The 17,224-nt window shown below is 38.0% G+C and overlaps 1 protein-coding gene across 13 annotated transcripts in view; it reads left to right on the plus strand.

Annotated features, from left to right (window-relative positions):
* The first annotated feature begins 1,544 nt into the window (after window positions 1–1,544).
* Window positions 1,545–17,224, plus strand: part of LOC132129754 (E3 ubiquitin-protein ligase UBR4) — a 49,051-nt gene continuing 33,371 nt past the window's right edge. For 7 of the 13 annotated variants that reach the window (XM_059541475.1, XM_059541478.1, XM_059541480.1 and 4 more), the window contains exons 1-22: window positions 1,545–1,702; window positions 3,846–3,943; window positions 4,078–4,181; window positions 4,274–4,403; window positions 7,901–8,040; window positions 8,168–8,270; window positions 8,503–8,644; window positions 8,729–8,853; window positions 8,932–9,056; window positions 9,147–9,206; window positions 9,290–9,480; window positions 10,004–10,103; window positions 10,189–10,326; window positions 10,415–10,532; window positions 12,983–13,024; window positions 13,202–13,389; window positions 14,073–14,229; window positions 14,314–14,399; window positions 14,514–14,683; window positions 14,838–15,117; window positions 15,200–15,338; window positions 15,481–15,560. In XM_059541475.1, the coding sequence (XP_059397458.1) occupies window positions 1,578–1,702; window positions 3,846–3,943; window positions 4,078–4,181; window positions 4,274–4,403; window positions 7,901–8,040; window positions 8,168–8,270; window positions 8,503–8,644; window positions 8,729–8,853; window positions 8,932–9,056; window positions 9,147–9,206; window positions 9,290–9,480; window positions 10,004–10,103; window positions 10,189–10,326; window positions 10,415–10,532; window positions 12,983–13,024; window positions 13,202–13,389; window positions 14,073–14,229; window positions 14,314–14,399; window positions 14,514–14,683; window positions 14,838–15,117; window positions 15,200–15,338; window positions 15,481–15,560 (2,841 nt within the window). In that variant the 5' untranslated portion in view covers window positions 1,545–1,577. The remainder of the gene's footprint in view (window positions 1,703–3,845; window positions 3,944–4,077; window positions 4,182–4,273; window positions 4,404–7,900; window positions 8,041–8,167; window positions 8,271–8,502; window positions 8,645–8,728; window positions 8,854–8,931; window positions 9,057–9,146; window positions 9,207–9,289; window positions 9,481–10,003; window positions 10,104–10,188; window positions 10,327–10,414; window positions 10,533–12,982; window positions 13,025–13,201; window positions 13,390–14,072; window positions 14,230–14,313; window positions 14,400–14,513; window positions 14,684–14,837; window positions 15,118–15,199; window positions 15,339–15,480; window positions 15,561–17,224) is intronic. The other 6 variants (XM_059541477.1, XM_059541479.1, XM_059541482.1 and 3 more) reach the window with 3 other exon arrangements.

Genomic DNA, 17,224 nt, shown 5'->3' on the forward strand with positions numbered 1-17,224 from the left:
GAAAAGATTAAATAATGTGATTGGGTTTTAAATTTGATATGATCTGATGAGGTGTTAATGAATATTTCCTTATGTACAGGATTTGAAAGGGCAAACACTAGTGCACATGAGAACTGTGAATTTTACAAGACAGTTGGCAACAGTTGTCAAAACAGTTGGCTTGTTTTCTCCTGTACATTAATTATAGAAGATTCTGCATAGGAATTTAGATAGTCATTTGTAGTTATTTTATGGTATGTCAAATGCACTGGATGGTTTGGAGCCATGTTCTTACTTGATATATTTGAGCAAGATTCTAATATGCCATATCATACTTTGATTTTGACATGTACACAATACAAATCCTTGTGATTTTACTATTGTGTTAAATGTTTCTACTCTTTTGATTTTCATGAATAATACGGCCTGTTTATATACATGATTTTGAAAGCATCCCCGCTGCTGCAAATTAATGATGTCAGGACAAAAATGAGTTTAATAATTGTATTTGTAACAAAAGAGTAGACATTCAATTAAGTTGATTACAAACCTAATGCTTTTTTAAACATGCATAAATTATTTGTTCTTTTCCCCTTTAATCTATAATAAAGAATATCCCCTTACTAATTGTTGACTCATGAATTGTTTTGAAAATTAAAGGTAAACTGCTGCATTTGTGGATAATCTGGGCAATACCAGTTGAAATATTTTCTGGTTGCTTAATTAAAATAATTCGTCCAAAAATATAAGTTCTATAATTGTTACTCACCATTTTGTTAAAAACCTGTATGATTTTTTTTCTCTCTGCAGAACAGATATTTTGAAGAATGTTGGGAACTAGACCGGTTTGGTTACCATTGACTTCAATTGAATGGGCAAAGAGTTATGACATGTAGTCTACAATTTGTCTGATATGGGATGATTTTAAAGAGATGGCCACTGAACAATAAAGATTAAACCATCGATCACTCACCCTTATGTCGTTAAAAACCTCTTTTTTTATTAATTGTTTCAGCGACACAGAAAATTATATTTTGAAGAATGCGGGGATCCAAAAAGTTTTGGTTACTATTGACTCACTCTGTTATGGACAAAAATGATGACATGGTCTGATTTTGGGCTATTTTAAAAGGACAGGCACCCCAAAAAATTACATTATCATGTTTACTGAATGCTGTTCTTGTTTACAAGAGGCAGTCACCATTCGCTTACATTTGATCTGTTTTCCCCATAAAATTAAAGTGAAAAGAGGCGCATTTCGCCCAACATCTATTTTTGGGTTTCAGAGGAAATTTTTGGAAAGACATGGTGACTAGCTCAAGACGACAGAATTCAAATTTTGGGGTTAACTGTATCTTTAAGCTCACGTTTCCTGAGCTGTCTGGCCACAGTTGTAAATAGCTAAAAGATAAGGTTTTAAGCTTATGGGTAAAACCGTGAACCACGGTCCTATTATTATCTCAAAAGGTTTCTGCGTGCTCACATGACGTAACACACAACACTTTTCATGTTTATCTCTGACGAGAGTTCCTGTTTGGCGTTTGGCGTCTGATGATCAACCTCATTTCCGCTCTTGGATTCTAATAGAGGATCTCAAGATGGCGTCGAGTGGAGGAGATGGAGAACCTGAGTGGACCGCAGCCGTACGGCCACTTTTATCAGCCTCCTACACGGCTTTCGAAACGAAAGAGCTACCTCAGCTTATAGGATCCATCATAAACAGGTCAGACGAGCGCTTGTTTGTTGACTTGGCTCGTGCAGGACTGATATAAACTGCTGAGTGACTCTGCAGTAGCTGTGATGCTATGGCAGCACCGAGGCTGTGTCTCAAAACCTAGTCAGCTGACTACGTTGACAGTATTTCGGCGCATCATGAGAGGGTTTGGCCGGTTCCAAATACGCATATGATGTCCAAAAATGCTGTTTGAGATTACTTTCGGTGGTCAGATATGATTTTGAGTTGACTAAATGTGCCGTCAACGCATGCAGTTCGCTGTGTTTTGAGACACAGCCCTTGTTACTGTGCATTTAAGGTTACAGTAGCAGATACATCAGATTCTGCTTCATCATCAGGCCGGAGAGCCACTCTTTTAGTCTCATATAACCTGCCTGGTTGATATTTTAACAATGCCGCTTACTTATAATGGACTTGCAGGATCCCACGGTTCTGCCTCTAAATAAAGTGATTTTATATTTGTCTCGGAAGTGAATTAATTGACGCCGAATTGAGCTTGTTAGCCTCCCTCGGTAACAACCAACACTAGCTAGCCTGTTAGCCACTGTCAAAATGCCTGCTATTCATAATACTCAAACTCGTATTTTTTTTAATTGGCATCCAGATAAATCTTTCTCTGTCAGTCAGCGACGACCACATTAGTCCTAGTTACTCAAAGTTTTAATTGCCGTGGGCTCAATTTAATGCATATAGGGGGTGTGCCTGCTAACTAGCAAGCCGTGACTTAGCAGCTGATGCTAGTGTTGCTGATGGTTCGCTAATTGTGAGTTAGCCTCTTTTGGTCAAGTGTACAAACGTTTTAGATTGTTGCAGGGTTAGTTGCCCATATTAAAAGCTTGTTTGTCTGTGTGTAAATATCATATGTGTAGTGTCATCAGTTTCGTTTTTACGGAAACAGTGCTTGGCCTTCCCAAACAAACACATTACAGTGTGTGTCATTTACCGCGGTGTTGATCAACTGTTTAGTTACGAGTTTTATAATAATCAGTAAACACACTGAATTTCATCTATGATATAAAAACTTTAACTGTCGTCTAGTCGATGTGCATGAGCTAGGTGCAACTTAATCAGGCAAAAGTTAAGGTAACACGATTGATAATAAATTGAGTTGCTAACCTATACTAGACAAAACCAGTTAAAATTAGCAGTTAATTAATGATTGAATTTAAAATGTTTTCATTGGTTGTTACTTTTCCATGTCTGTGACTGGGCTCAGATTAATTTGATTTGATCAGTGTGTATAATCAGTATGTTCCTTCAAAAAGGTTTATTGCCAGTGGCATTCTCTGAATGGATACGAATTACAATAAAGCAGAAAGGTGTATTTTTCTTAAAAGTTCTTTCTTGAAACTCATTCAAAATATTAATAAATACTATAGTAGTGTATGAATAGTATTAAAATAACACTGGTACTAACTGGATGATTATTAAGAGAGATTTTAGGAATCAGTGAACGGCTTTAACAGCTTTTGTGTTGTTTGTATGTTGTTGCACTCAAATCAAAGTTCCCCATAAGTGTTCGGTCTGTCAGATAAGGTCATGCATTCCTACTCCTGTGAGCTTATCTTACTAAGAAATTTCCTTTGAGCTTTGGAATTTGTTTTTCCCCTTTTATTGCTAACCAGTTGTTACATGCTTACTATAGGAGAGATTCATATGTTTACATCTCTGGAAGAATCATGTAGATTGCTGGATGGAACAGCATTTTGGGAGTAATTTTAGCCTCAGGAATGTCGACATGAAGATAACTAATTAATTTATTAATGTTTCCATCCAATGATTCATTTGGTTATTCTGTCAGAAAATTGTCTTAATCTTTTATTAGAATGTAATAACTTGCTTTATCTGTAATGATTTAGCTTTTCCACTGACGTCAGAATGGTCAGTTCATCCAAACTACTGTATAATATTATAAACCAATAGCCAAATAGCTGTTTAGGTACTGGTTTAGCACACTTGCATTTCAGTGCACACTGTCTTTCACCATTCAATTCCCGATGGATAATCAAGTCCCGTCTTAAATTTGATCTCATTGAATACATGGTTTCACTTTGAAGCATCACATTAAATGAGATGCAAACTGAAAATTACATTGACTTAAACTGTTTCACTGTTCTTCTTTTTTCTATAGTGAATCTGAGGTTCTTCACCATGACAAACAGTATGAGCCATTCTACTCCTCTTTTGTGGCACTATCTGCACATTACATCACCACAGTTTGTGGACAAAGTATGTCACATTTCCGTGTTTTATTCTAAAACTGTCATTTCCTTAATTTCTAGCTGAATAAAGTCATGCACAGGTTTAACAGGCTATTAAAAATGTTCCCATTTATCTCATAACAAATTTCTGTCCCTTTTTAGTCCCCAGAAATCAGTTGCTGTCAGTAGCTGCAGCATGTAAAGTATTGATTGAATTCTCATTGCTCCGTCTGGAGAATCCTGATGAAGCATGTGCGGTCTCTCAGGTAAGATATGCACTTCTTGATCAGAATATGTTGTTTTGTTTAAGCATAACATATTCTTATAGGTTAACTCCCCTTCTCTTTCCACTCCACAGAAGCACCTGATCCTCTTAATAAAAGGCCTTTGTACTGGCTGCAGTCGATTGGATCGGACAGAGATCATCACCTTTACTGCAATGATGAAGTCGGCCAAACTACCACAAACTGTCAAGACCCTTTCTGATGGTAAAAGTACTTTCAAATTGTCACAGCCCTGTGCTACCAGATAAGCTGTGGTTTGGCTTAATGACCTGTTTATATAGAAGTAATCTCTATGATTTAGATATTAGAGCCAGTGTTACAGGAAGGGGATATGCAACAGCAGTGTTTTTGTGCATTTGGTTGTTGAATGTCTGTCTTGTAAACTCAACACAGCTGTTCTGAAATAAACAGCTTGTGGTGGTGAAGACGTTTCGCTTGTAGGATTTTCTTGTTTGCTTTCTTTTTTGCGTTGTAATTAAAGGGTCATAATGTCCAATTCTTACGGGTCTAGCTGTGCTGATTTTGAAGGACATGGTGACCTGTATGATGTTTCAGAAGTTCCAGTAGAGTGTAAAGGTCCAGAGTTGTGGACCGGGCAGATTTTTTACAGGGGCAGATTCCATGTGGACAGATGCCTAAGGCCTTTTTAAAGGGTTAGTTCACCCAAAAATGAAAATTTGCCCATAAATTTCTCACCCTAAAGTCATCTTAAGTGAATATGACTTTCTTCTTTCATACGAATCCAGTCAGAGTTATTTAAAAAAATCAAGCTGTTGGATGCAACTCAGGTGTTGCACTGCATCGGTCCTTGAAAAGTTTAATAGAACGCACATCCATTAAAAAAAAGTGTCTCGTACAGCTCCGGGGGGTGAACAAAGGCCTTCTGTAGCAAATCGATGCATTTAAAATAAATAAATAAATTCCATATTCAAAACATAATAATCGCTTTAATCTAGCTTGCGCTCACTGTAGTTAAACGGAAGCAGTTCCAGGGGAATGACGTAAGAGGTCAGTGTTGTGCATGTGCCGGTGAAAACCAACGTTTGTTACCAGGAGCAAAGGAAGCAAAGTTTCCGTACTTTAGCAAAGGAAAACCTCTCCTCTTGGCTTTAGGGCTGTCACTTTTTATTCGATATTCGAATATGCAATCGAACATGACGTGAAATATCCATAATCGAACTATAAATAAAATATCCGGTTTTTAAAATGCCATGTGTAGCGCATTTCTTACAGTCTATGAATAGACCGTTTGTTTTTTATTTTATTCTTTGCCATCTTATCTAGTAGAGGGCACTCTAGACTTATTGTAGCGTAGGCCCATGACCAAATCACGCGAATAATAGCTAGTAGCCAGGCAGGCACGTCTGTGCGCTCCGAACGTGTGTTCTCCACCGCAGGGAACATTGTAAATAAAAAGAGAGCCGCACTTGATCCAGATCAAGTTGATAGACTGGTGTTTCTTGCAAACAATATTAAGAAATGAATTAGGCTAGGCTATATGCCTTACTCCTGCTGCTGTTTAAGTTGTCACGTTATTGTTTGTCCCTGTTCTGAACCTTTTTTTCTTTTTCTTTTTTCATTTAGCCTAACGTTGTGAGATATGCATAGTGGCACTTCATATAAGTTGACATTCTAAGTTGATAACCTGCTGTTTCAAACATTAAGTTAAAAAAAATGATAATCCAGATAGTCCTGTTTATGACTCACTGTTAATACATTTGTGATTGAATCTCCATTAGGCTACGGTGTATTTTTGTTTTTGTTTTTTTGTTTTTTAATTTATTATTTTTTATATGCGCAGGGAGGGGCGGGCACGTAGATATTCGAATATATTTATGGCGTAAATTATGGCTTAATATAAATTTTTGGCTGAACAAACCCTTTAATACTTCGTCTTGTAATGTTGATGCGGCGCAGGCAGTATACGTATGTGCAGATTTTACTCGTCAGTGTGTGAGTTGGAGGCTAAGTATAAGTTTAGCACAGATATATTTTCACTCGCCAAACACACACTGTCAAGCGATCCGTGATATTTTTCAGTTCATCTCAATGGACGCACAGCGCACCTGTGTTTGTGTATTTGGTGTACCTTAAACTCTAGTGTGAAGGCGCACGACTCGCGTTGCTTTCTCTCACATGCGGAATTAATGCGCAAATGGCAATCTCATTGGCTGGTGCTGTTATTATTGTCCCGGTTTTGATTTCAGCAAATTAGTTCCCGCGAACCGACACAACCTGATTAATATTCACGAATCCAGCAGCTCGTTCATCCTAAGTGCATTTTGTTACTGTTCTTATTAGTAGAATTCGGATTATTAATATTATTATCATCATCATTTGAGTATTAATGTTCGGGGTTTCCCTTTTTTTTCTGTTTTTTTTTTTATACAGAAACACTGAATGACAAACAAAGCACCACCAACAGTCCTAAATTCAGTTAAAATGTCTATGCATTCATAGATGGTTACCAAGTTAATTATAATTACTAAAGTTCTATCATTAAATAGTACTTGATTATCCAGATATCATATTATAATGTTTGTCTGACTGATGTTAAGAGTGTACTTTCAGATGTGTGTGTGTGTGTGTGTGTGTGTGTGTGTATATATATATATATATATATATATATATATTGTGGTGGGAGGAGCACAAGACAGACACAGTGGGCGTGGCGTCAGGCCTCGGAGAGGCTTTTATTAACAGAAAATCAAATAAAACATTGGTTAAAGGCTTTTAAACAGCGGCGGTGATGAGGCTACATTTCCTTCAGGTGTGCCCCATCACACGCCGCCAGCCCTGACTCGTCCAGCGCCCCTCCTCTCACACACCCACTCCAGTCGGGAGCCTGGTGAAGGGCTGGATTTAGGACGGGGTGCCGGTGACAATCAGGGAGGAGGCAGCTGACTCGTCACAATATATATACACACACACACATATATATATATATATATATATATATATATATATATATATATATATATATATATATATATATATATATATCAGTCTGGCGAGTAAACACAAAAATTGACTAGCCAATGGCGATTCAATTGGCAAAATGTCCATAGAGGGTTGTGTAAACTATATTTGTCCACGAGAATTAACAAAGCATCATTTTCTTGTGTGCCTGTTTTGCTCCTCATTTGATTATTATGACTAATTATAGGCTCTCTTGTGAAATTTACTCAGTTTAGATCAAGTCAGGAGGGAGCTGTTCTGTTTAGTAATTGAGTTCTTTAATATTGCACATTAGTAAGGCATTCTTTTAGCTTGCTAATTTAGTACAATTAATTATTAAAAAAGGGAACATGATTTAAAAATGAATCGATTAAGTCAGGCCCCCTGATCTGTATGCAAATTCCATAAAATGGATTGTCCTATGGAATATTATGATTATATGCAATTAATTTGACTGATTAAACAATGTATCATGAAAGGATAGCCCTTCCAAATTAAGCATGAAATCAAATGTTCCAAAAATAGCATCCTTCATGGAACAGTTTGGCAAGTAACCAATGGCACAGTTCAGTCCAGACAAAGCATGGTCTTATCTGACTGAATTAACTTTTTTTCTCATGTGAGTGCCAGGCTGCCTTTTTCCTTTGCCAGGGAGGATTTGAGATCATCCAAAATAATTCACTCCGATACGAGATTCTGTCTCCTGATAATCCACAATCGTCTTTGGTGCTCTTGTTTTACAGTGGAGGACCAGAAGGAGCTTCCCTCCCCTGTTAACCCTGAACTCAGACAAAAAGAAGTTCAAATGAACTTTTTCAATCAGCTGACCTCAGTCTTTAACCCTGACATTACTGTGCTGGCCTCTCCATCTGCTCACATGCAGGTGAGTCAATGAGATGAATCTTTTGATTGAGTTCACAATGATGTGACCACTCCGGGGTTTACTGCGGTTTTGTTATGAACAAACAAAGATGTTTTTAGACAAAACCATAAAGTCATGTGTTTTACAGGGTGAGAGTGAGTGTGATGACCAGACAACAACAGATCAGGCAACGCAGGCCAAAATGAAGAATGCCTTCATCTCTCAAAATGTGTCCAGTTTACAAGAATTAGGTGAGTTGCACTAAATCAGTGGTTCTTAAATGTTTCATTCCAAGTTGTGATGTTTCATTTGTGAACATTATGGTCATCAAACATGACAGAAGTTGCACTAAGCTATTAAAATTGTTCAGTAGATCAGGAATTAGAAATGAAACTTTGATAAACAAATAAGACCTGTTGAAATGAAGTTGTATTTATTTTGTTACACAACATAAGCCTTTATTTTTTAACTCTTGCGTTACAGGGGGCTCAGAGAAGTTGCTGCGCGTGTGCCTCAACCTTCCCTACTTCTTACGGTATATCAACCGCTTCCAGGATGCGGTATCTGCCAACTCTTTCTTTATCATGCCAGCCACTGTAGCAGACGCCACTGCTGTCCGAAATGGGTAAATAAAAGACACCCTAAGCTCACTGCTGTTCATTAAATCTGTTGAGAGTAAGTATGCTGACTTTCCCTTCCTGGGTTTCAGTTTTCACTCCCTGGTGATTGATGTGACCATGGCCTTGGACACACTTTCCTTGCCTGTACTGGAGCCTTTGACCCCTGCGAGACTACTTGATGTGACTGTGTTAGCACTAAGCTGCCTCTATGCAGGTGGGTTGATGTAAAAATCTCTTTTTGGCGAGTTGAGATGTGCACAGAGAATTCAGGAGTGTTTTTTTTATTTCTCAGGTGTGAGTGTGGCAACTTGCATGGCCATACTGCAGGTGGGCAGCGGCTTGCAGCTTCGTGCGGGGTCCACTGGCTCCAAGGAGGAAGACTATGAAAACGATGCTGCTACCATCGTGCAGAAATGCGTAGGTGTCAATAGTCAAGGTGGCAGCTGACTTTGATAGTTTTTTTGTCTTTGGTACACTCCTCATCTTGTGCTTTACTTTTTCCAACAGCTGGAAATCTATGAGATGATTGGACAGGCTATCAGTAGCTCTCGCAGGGCTGGAGGAGAGGTGTGGTGAACTATTTGCAGTAATGAGAATGTAACATTAATGAGAACAGCCCACGTCTTAGATTGTTCTTTGTGTTTCAACAGCATTATCAGAACTTTCAGCTCTTGGGTGCCTGGTGCCTGTTGAACAGCCTGTATTTGATACTAAACCTGAGCCCCACGGCCCTGGCTGATAAAGGGAAGGAGAAAGATCCCCTGGCAGCACTACGGGTCCGAGACATCACCACCCGAACCAAGGATGGAGCAGGATCTCCTAAACTTGGCCCAGGGAAAGGGTAAGTGCTTCTGAATTCTGTGCTTCAAATGATGACATAATGAATGTGGGTGCATAAAATATAAGTGTCCTAAAATGCATGTGCCAAGTTCTTAGAAATGGACTGTTGATGTTAGTTTAAAAAAAATTAAATTGAGTGACTTTAACGTCTCAGTGCCATGTGGTGTGACGATCAAATACAAAGTAAAAACAACCTATTTTCATTACACCTTCAGTACATGTGAATGAACACATTGTAATCATTATTTTAAAAAAATATATAAATATATATTTATTCATTTATTATTATTATTTATTTAATTTATTTTTTGTAAAAGATTTAGTCAAACTACTTTTCAAGGTTTTATTCTTTTGAGGGGATTTTTCTTTATGATATCAGGACAGGACATTTTTTTATTTTATGCCCCCCTTAACAATATAACATTTCTTATACAGAAATAAATTAAACATAATAGATGAAATGTATTGAATGTATTATTAAATTGTTTAGTGTGTCAGTAAGTGTGACGTTTTTCCCTCGTCAGGCACCAAGGCTTCGGGGTTCTGTCAGTCATTCTGGCCAATCATTCAATCAAACTGCTCACATCACTGTTCCAGGACTTACAAGTGGAGGCTCTTCACAGAGTAAGACCTAACACAACTGCCTCTTTTAAACTACCAGAGCATTTTTAATTTGTAAATACAAGTGAAACTGTTTTCTGTCTTCCAGGGCTGGGCCAGTGATGGGCCTCCAGCAGAACTGAACATCATGGCCCAGAGCACGTCCATACAGAGAGTGCAGAGACTCATTGACTCTGTCCCTCTCACCAACCTGCTCTTCACGCTGCTCTCAACTTCCTATAAAAAGGTATGTGACCACAAGACTCGATCGTTCTTGCTATGAGGAAGTCTGTTGTGCTTGCTGAATCTGCTGTCTCTGGTTCTGCCTGATTTAGGCGTGCGTGCTGCAGCGGCAGAGGAAAGGTTCGGTCAGCAGTGACGCCAGTGCCTCCACTGACTCCAACACTTACTACGAAGATGACTTCAGCAGCACAGAAGAGGACAGCAGTCAAGGTAGTGAACACTGCAGATTTCTCAATATTCAACCTTGTAAATAAAGCCCACAGTGAGGTCAGAGATTGAAACCGATTTAGTTCATATACAGGTGCATCTCAAAAAAATGTGAATATCATGAAAAGGTATTTTTATTTATTTATTTAATTTAAAAAAGCAAATTTTCTTATATTACAGATTGATTGCACACAAACTGAAATATTTCAAGAGTTTTTTGTTTTAATTCTGATGGTTATGACTTACAGATTAGGAAAATTCAAAACAGAAATGTTCAAGATCTCCAAAGAAGGTTTAATTATGCACTCAATACTTGGTTGGGGCTCCTTTTGTATGAATTTCTGCTTCATTGCGGCGTGGCATGAAGGCCATCAGACTGTGGCACTGCTGAGACATTATTGAAGCCCAGGTTGCTTTGATAGTGGCCTTCAGCTCCTCTGTATTGGTTGTCATATGTTACTTATCTTCCTCTTCACAATTCCCCAAAGATTCTGTGTGAGGTTCAGGTCAGGTGAGTTGGCTGGCTAATCAAGCACAGTAATTTCATGGTCATCAAACCATTTAGAAGTGGGTTTAGCATTGTGGGCAGGTGATAAAAGTCCTGCTACAAAATGAAATCAGCATAAAATGCTCCAAAATCTCCTGGTAGATGGCTGCATTGACTTTGATCAATTTCTGCATTGACTTGATCAAACACAGTGAACCAACACCAGCAGATGTCACAGCACCCCAAATCATCTCTGACTTCAGAAAATTCACACTGGACTTCAAGCAGCTTGGATTCTGTGCCTCTCCAGAGCCCCTTTCACACTGCACGTTGGACCCGGAAAATTGCCGGAACATTGCCGGGTCACCTTCTGTGTGAAAGCAAACACGTCCCGGGATTGATCCCGGGTCGGGGACCTAGTAACACAGCCGGGTTCAGTCCCGGAACAAGCGCTGTGTGAACAAAAGCCAGAACTAATGCCGTAAAGGGTGTGTCGTAGTGATGACGCATGCTATCGACTCTTTTACTGGCTGTTTTGAAGGCAGATCAACGTTCGCAATGAAACAAATATGTGCAAACTGTGGCGAAGCGGAGATCAGAAGACGTCTGAGTGTGGTGACTCTTGATGCGCTGACTCCAGATTCAGTCCACCCCTTGTGAAGCTCTCCCAAATTCTTGAATCGGCTTTTCCTGACAATCTTCCCAAGGCTGTGGTCATCCCTGTTGCTTGTGCATCGTTTCCTACCACACTTTCTATGAATATATTTTGATACAGCACACTGTGAACAGCCAGCCCTTCCAGCAATGATCTTATGTGGCTTAACCTCCTTGTGGAAGGTGTTGATGATTGTCTTCTGGACAACTGTCAAGTCAGTAGTCTTTCCCATAATTGTGGTTGTATGTTCTAAACTAGCCCAAGAGGTACCTAGTATTTATACTCAATTAATCAAGCTCAAAATGGAATATTCAACATTTTCTGAGATACTGAATTTTTAATTTTCCTAAGCTGCAAGTCGTAACCATCAGAATTAAAACAAAAAACCTCTTTAAATATTTCAGTTTGTGTGCAATGAATCTAGAATATAAGAAAGTTAGCTTTTTTTTAAAATTAAATTACAGAAAATAAAGACCTTTACAGAGTAGTTGCTTTTACCAGGAAATTTCCCCATTAGATTGATGTTTAGCCTGGTTGAATCTAACAAAAAATGTCCAAGTAATATTCAAAATCAAACAGACAAAATATATATTTTGCATATTTTTGGACTTTTTTCATGAATTTCTATTTTTGTTTTGCACACTATTTTTCCTTGATTTTCAAAATTTTTTTTTTTTTTTTTTTTTTTTTACCCCTGAAGAGCTAAACTATATACATGGACTTCACTGTGAATTAGAAATTAATTAATGATTTTATTTTATTTTTTAATTACAGTAGACTGCTTTTTTTTTTTTTTTTTTTACATTTAGACATACACTTTCTAAATGTAGTTTACCATTAAAATATGAATTATGGTAATGCTGATTTTACAATAAGCTGCTAACAGTTGGGAAGGGTGGATTTAAATGTGCTTTATGTGAATTATATTCATTTTCTTTCTGCAATATATAATTTGTATATTTTTCCCCACTTTGGATTGAAACATGACGTGTGTAACTTGACAGTTTTTGCAAGATTCCCCAGCAGTTTTATTTAATGTTTTTAGCATGAGTTATTTTCTATGCAGCTGAGGTCAGGGTTTGCTTGTGGTTTACTGAGCTAGTGTCAGGGCTGAGGAATCTCAGGGACATTCTTAGGCAGTTCCTGAGCACTGCACACTGTAGTAGAAGGACCGTAGTCAGGCCTCCCCAGAGCTCAGAGTCAGGTCAGTTTACTTCCTGTTCCTGAACTCTGTGGCACGCTAAGCATGCTCTGCTTACTACACGCCGATCTGGCAGCCGTCACAGCTAGTGACAGTGTTCATTATTTCAGCAGAGAGAAGACAGGAGAGGACAAGAGCAGCTTGTTTCTCAGGTCAGCAGATCTCTGTCTTAGGTCAGATTCATAGTGTCTCATTATGCTTCTATTTATTGTGCCTTTAACAGTAACAAGATCTGAAGTAAATTTCCATGGCTAATGTAACTTTGTTTGCATACAGTACAATTACTTGATTGAATGCGGTGCTGAATATGGCTCTTGGCGTGTTTTCAGATGATGATAGTGAGCCCATTCTGGGGCTGTGGTTTGAAGAGACTATTTCTCCCAGTAAAGAGAAGGTGGCACCTCCACCTCCCCCTCCACCCCCACCTCTGGAAACATCCCCGAGACTCAAGAGCCCCAGCAAGCTGAACACGGCAGAGAATGGCAACATCCTGGCTAGTCGCAAGGACCCGGAGTTGGTAAGGCCATGATATATAGTGCAGTGCTGATTTGAAGTAATATTGCTGCAGGAGCTGAAATGTTGGTTTATGTCTTGTACAAACTCATTTGTTACGTAACTGATATCCATCCTTGTCAAAGCAAAGTTAAGAGTTGTTCATGATTTAGCTGCTCAAAATCAGTGTAGGGAAATGAGAAAACCGCTGAGGCTGGTTTAATGACTTTATACATTTTTTTGATAAAATTTTATTTTATCTGTATTTTACTGTTTAATTTATCAATTTTTTCTTTTAAATACATAAATAGTACTGGAAAATTATTCAAAATTATTCAAAAACAAGATTTAAATTCTGTGTGGTTGTAAATATAAGTCCCATAAAACTGCCATATCTGCCATTGCAGAATAAATAAAATCATTAAGTTTTAAATTTGTAATATATTTTATATAATTATATCTTTAATAATTGTAATATATTATTTTTGATTATTCATTTTTATTATTCATTACATGATGAGTGAAAAGGTTTGCCATTTCCTGTTGACTTTATGAAATATATAGTATATTTATTATAATGGATTTCCAGTAATGTATCATTATTATGTATTTAATTAATTTATTTACTAATTTACATCACATAAAATGATGAGGGAGGTTTTTCGACAACGGTTTCATGTTGACTTAAAGACACGTTTCTTGTTCCAGTTTTTGAGTCTGGCCTCAAGCATACTGAACTTCATCACCACCTCCATGCTGAATTCCAGAAACAATTTCATTCGCAACTACCTGAGCGTGTCTCTCACCGAGCAGCACATGGCCACCCTCGCAGGCATCATCAAGGATGTCGACAAAGATGTCAAAGGTTTTTTAAATCCCTCCGTCTAATCATACATTTAGGCTTCCATTTTAAGCTTTTCCTTAATATACCTTCTTTTTTTTTGTCCAGGGTCCTCTGATGAAGAATTTGCCTCTGCCCTCTATCACTTTAATCACTCTCTGGTAACATCAGACCTGCCCTCTCCGTCCCTACAGGTAAATTTAGAAATATGCTTACAAAAATACCTACACTTCATCTCAGTATTAATATAACACATTTTTGATAGGTGTCAGGTATCTGATACTTAGTTTTCTATAACGTTTCCTCAGAACACTCTCCTGCAGCAGTTGGGTGTTGCCCCATTCTCAGAGGGCCCCTGGCCCATGTACATCCATCCTCAGTCCCTCTCAGTGCTCTCCAGGTTACTGCTTATCTGGCAGCATAAAGCCAGTCAGCAGGGGGAGCCTGATGTACCCGAGTGCATGAAGGTCTGTGAAAGGTAAGATGTCACCAAATCTTACAGAATTACAGCTCTTTTTTTCAAATGTAGAGTTGGATTCTACACCCAATTCTGACCCATGTGCTCCCTATGTATTTCCATGAAGTTCCTATAACATCATGTTACATTCTCAACCTGTATATGTTTTTTTAAGGTTTGTGGGGACTCTAAAACAGCATACACTACAGGGAGCAGTCCCTGCTGATGAGGACCTCAACGTTGAACACCTTCAGCTGTTTCTGCTCATCTTTCACAACTTCTCTGAAAAGGGCCGCCGCAACATCCTCACGCTCTGCATGCAGGCCATCGCTGAAATCGCAGCGCATGTGGAATCTCAGCTTCAAGCTGTACCCCTCAACCTGGCCCGCATCTTGCTTGTGTTCGACTACCTGCTGCACCAGTACTCAAAAGCTCCCGTGTACTTGTTTGAGCAGGTAAGACTGTAGCTATACTTTCACTGGAAACACGTCACTGCTTTATAGCTTGTTTGTAACAGTTTTTTATCTGCTCACTCAGGTTCAGTATAATCTTCTGACACCTGTGTCATCTGGGGCCAGTTCAGGACAGGATGGAGGAAAGAGAGGTGCTGTCCCACTTTATTATGGCTTCAAAGAGGTGGAGGAGAACTGGGCCAAGCACTGCTCGGCAGGTAGGAGTAAGTTAGAACTCTTTTATTTCTCTCCATTATGCCCTTGATGGTCGATATCAAACATACTGCAGTACAACAGTCGTAAGCTTTGCTAATCTAGTGCAAGAACTGTTTTGATTGTTATATGTCTATCAACACTCTCATTTAGATTCCACAGTACAGCCGAAATTCTACTGCGTTCTGTCTCCTGAAGCCTCAGAGGATGACAGGAGTCGACTTGACGGCAAGGTGAGGCTCCTCATCACAAGTCCACACAAGTATTAGAGCCATGGGAATGTCTGTGCACCTAGTAAAATACATTTGTTTTTGGTCTTTACCAAAATATGTCTTCGAAAAGTGGCACAAAATTTTCAGTCTTAAAGTGGACTACTTTACTGTATTTTTCAGACTATAAGTCGCACCTGAGTATAAGTCGCGTCAGTCCAAAAATACGTCATGATGAGAAAAAAACATATATACCGTATTTTCCGGACTATAAGTCGCACTTTTTTTCATAGTTTGGCTGGTGCTGCGACTTATAGTCAGGTGCGACTTATTTATCAAAATTAATTTGACATGAACCAGAGAAATGAACTAAGAGAAAACATTACCATCTAGTATAAGTCGCGTCAGTCCAAAAATACGTCATGATGAGAAAAAAACATATATACCGTATTTTCCGGACTATAAGTCGCACTTTTTTTCATAGTTTGGCTGGTGCTGCGACTTATAGTCAGGTGCGACTTATTTATCAAAATTAATTTGACATGAACCAGAGAAATGAACTAAGAGAAAACATTACCGTCTACAGCCGCCAGAGGGCGCTCAATGCTTCTCAGTGCTCCTGTAGTCTTCCCCTAATAAACATAGAGCGCCCTCTCTCTCGGCTGTAGACGGTAATGTTTTCTCTTGGTTCTAAATAAATGCGACTTATACTCCAGTGCGACTTATATATATATTTTTCCTCATCATGACGTATTTTTGGACTAATGCGACTTATACTCAGGTGCGACTTATAGTCCGAAAAATACAGTAAGTCGCACTGGACTATAAGTCGCATTTATTTAGAACCAAGAGAAAACATTACCGTCTACAGCCGCGAGAGGGTGCTCTATGATTTCAGTGTGAGTCTACTGGAGCACTGAGGAGCATGGAGCGCCCTCTCGTGGCTGTAGACGGTAATGTTTGCTCTTGGTTCATTTCTCTCGGTTCATGTCAAATTAATTTTGATAAATAAGTCGCACCTGACTATAAGTAGCAGGACCAGCTAAACTATGAAAAAAAAGTGCGACTTATAGTCCGGAAAATACGGTACTCCAAAAAAACTACAACAACATTTGAAACATTTTTAATACTTATTGTTCATTCATTGATTATTATTTATTTTATTTATTTATTTTATAATGTTATTATATCATATATTATATATCATATATTTTTTATTACAGTATAATAGAATAAATTTTTTTAATATTATTTTTTAATATACAATTATTTTATTAGAACTTCAAATATTTTTAAAAATACTTTTAAATGTCACACAACTAGACTATTTAAGAAATCACATAAATAATACAAATTGTGAAAAACTGGTGAAAAGGTACAGTACAAAAAATGTATACACTTCTAATTTTGTTGTTAAGAAGCTAAAAATCAGCTAAATGTTTCAGTGTCTTTTTCACATTAAAATGTATTAAATAAAATTTTAATATAGCATACAACATAGCACTCTGTACACCAAATATTGTATTGTGTGCATATATGTATATATCACAGTAAAATAGCAATAATTTATAATATACCAATAATTATTATATTTTAATAATAAACACATTAATATGGTGCTATAAAAAGGAAATTATAGGCCATGCTTTAATGTAGTTCTCAGTTTCATACAATATATATCGGAGGTT

This window comes from Carassius carassius, chromosome 46 (genome assembly GCF_963082965.1).
Source record: "Carassius carassius chromosome 46, fCarCar2.1, whole genome shotgun sequence".
Taxonomy (NCBI): domain Eukaryota; kingdom Metazoa; phylum Chordata; class Actinopteri; order Cypriniformes; family Cyprinidae; genus Carassius; species Carassius carassius.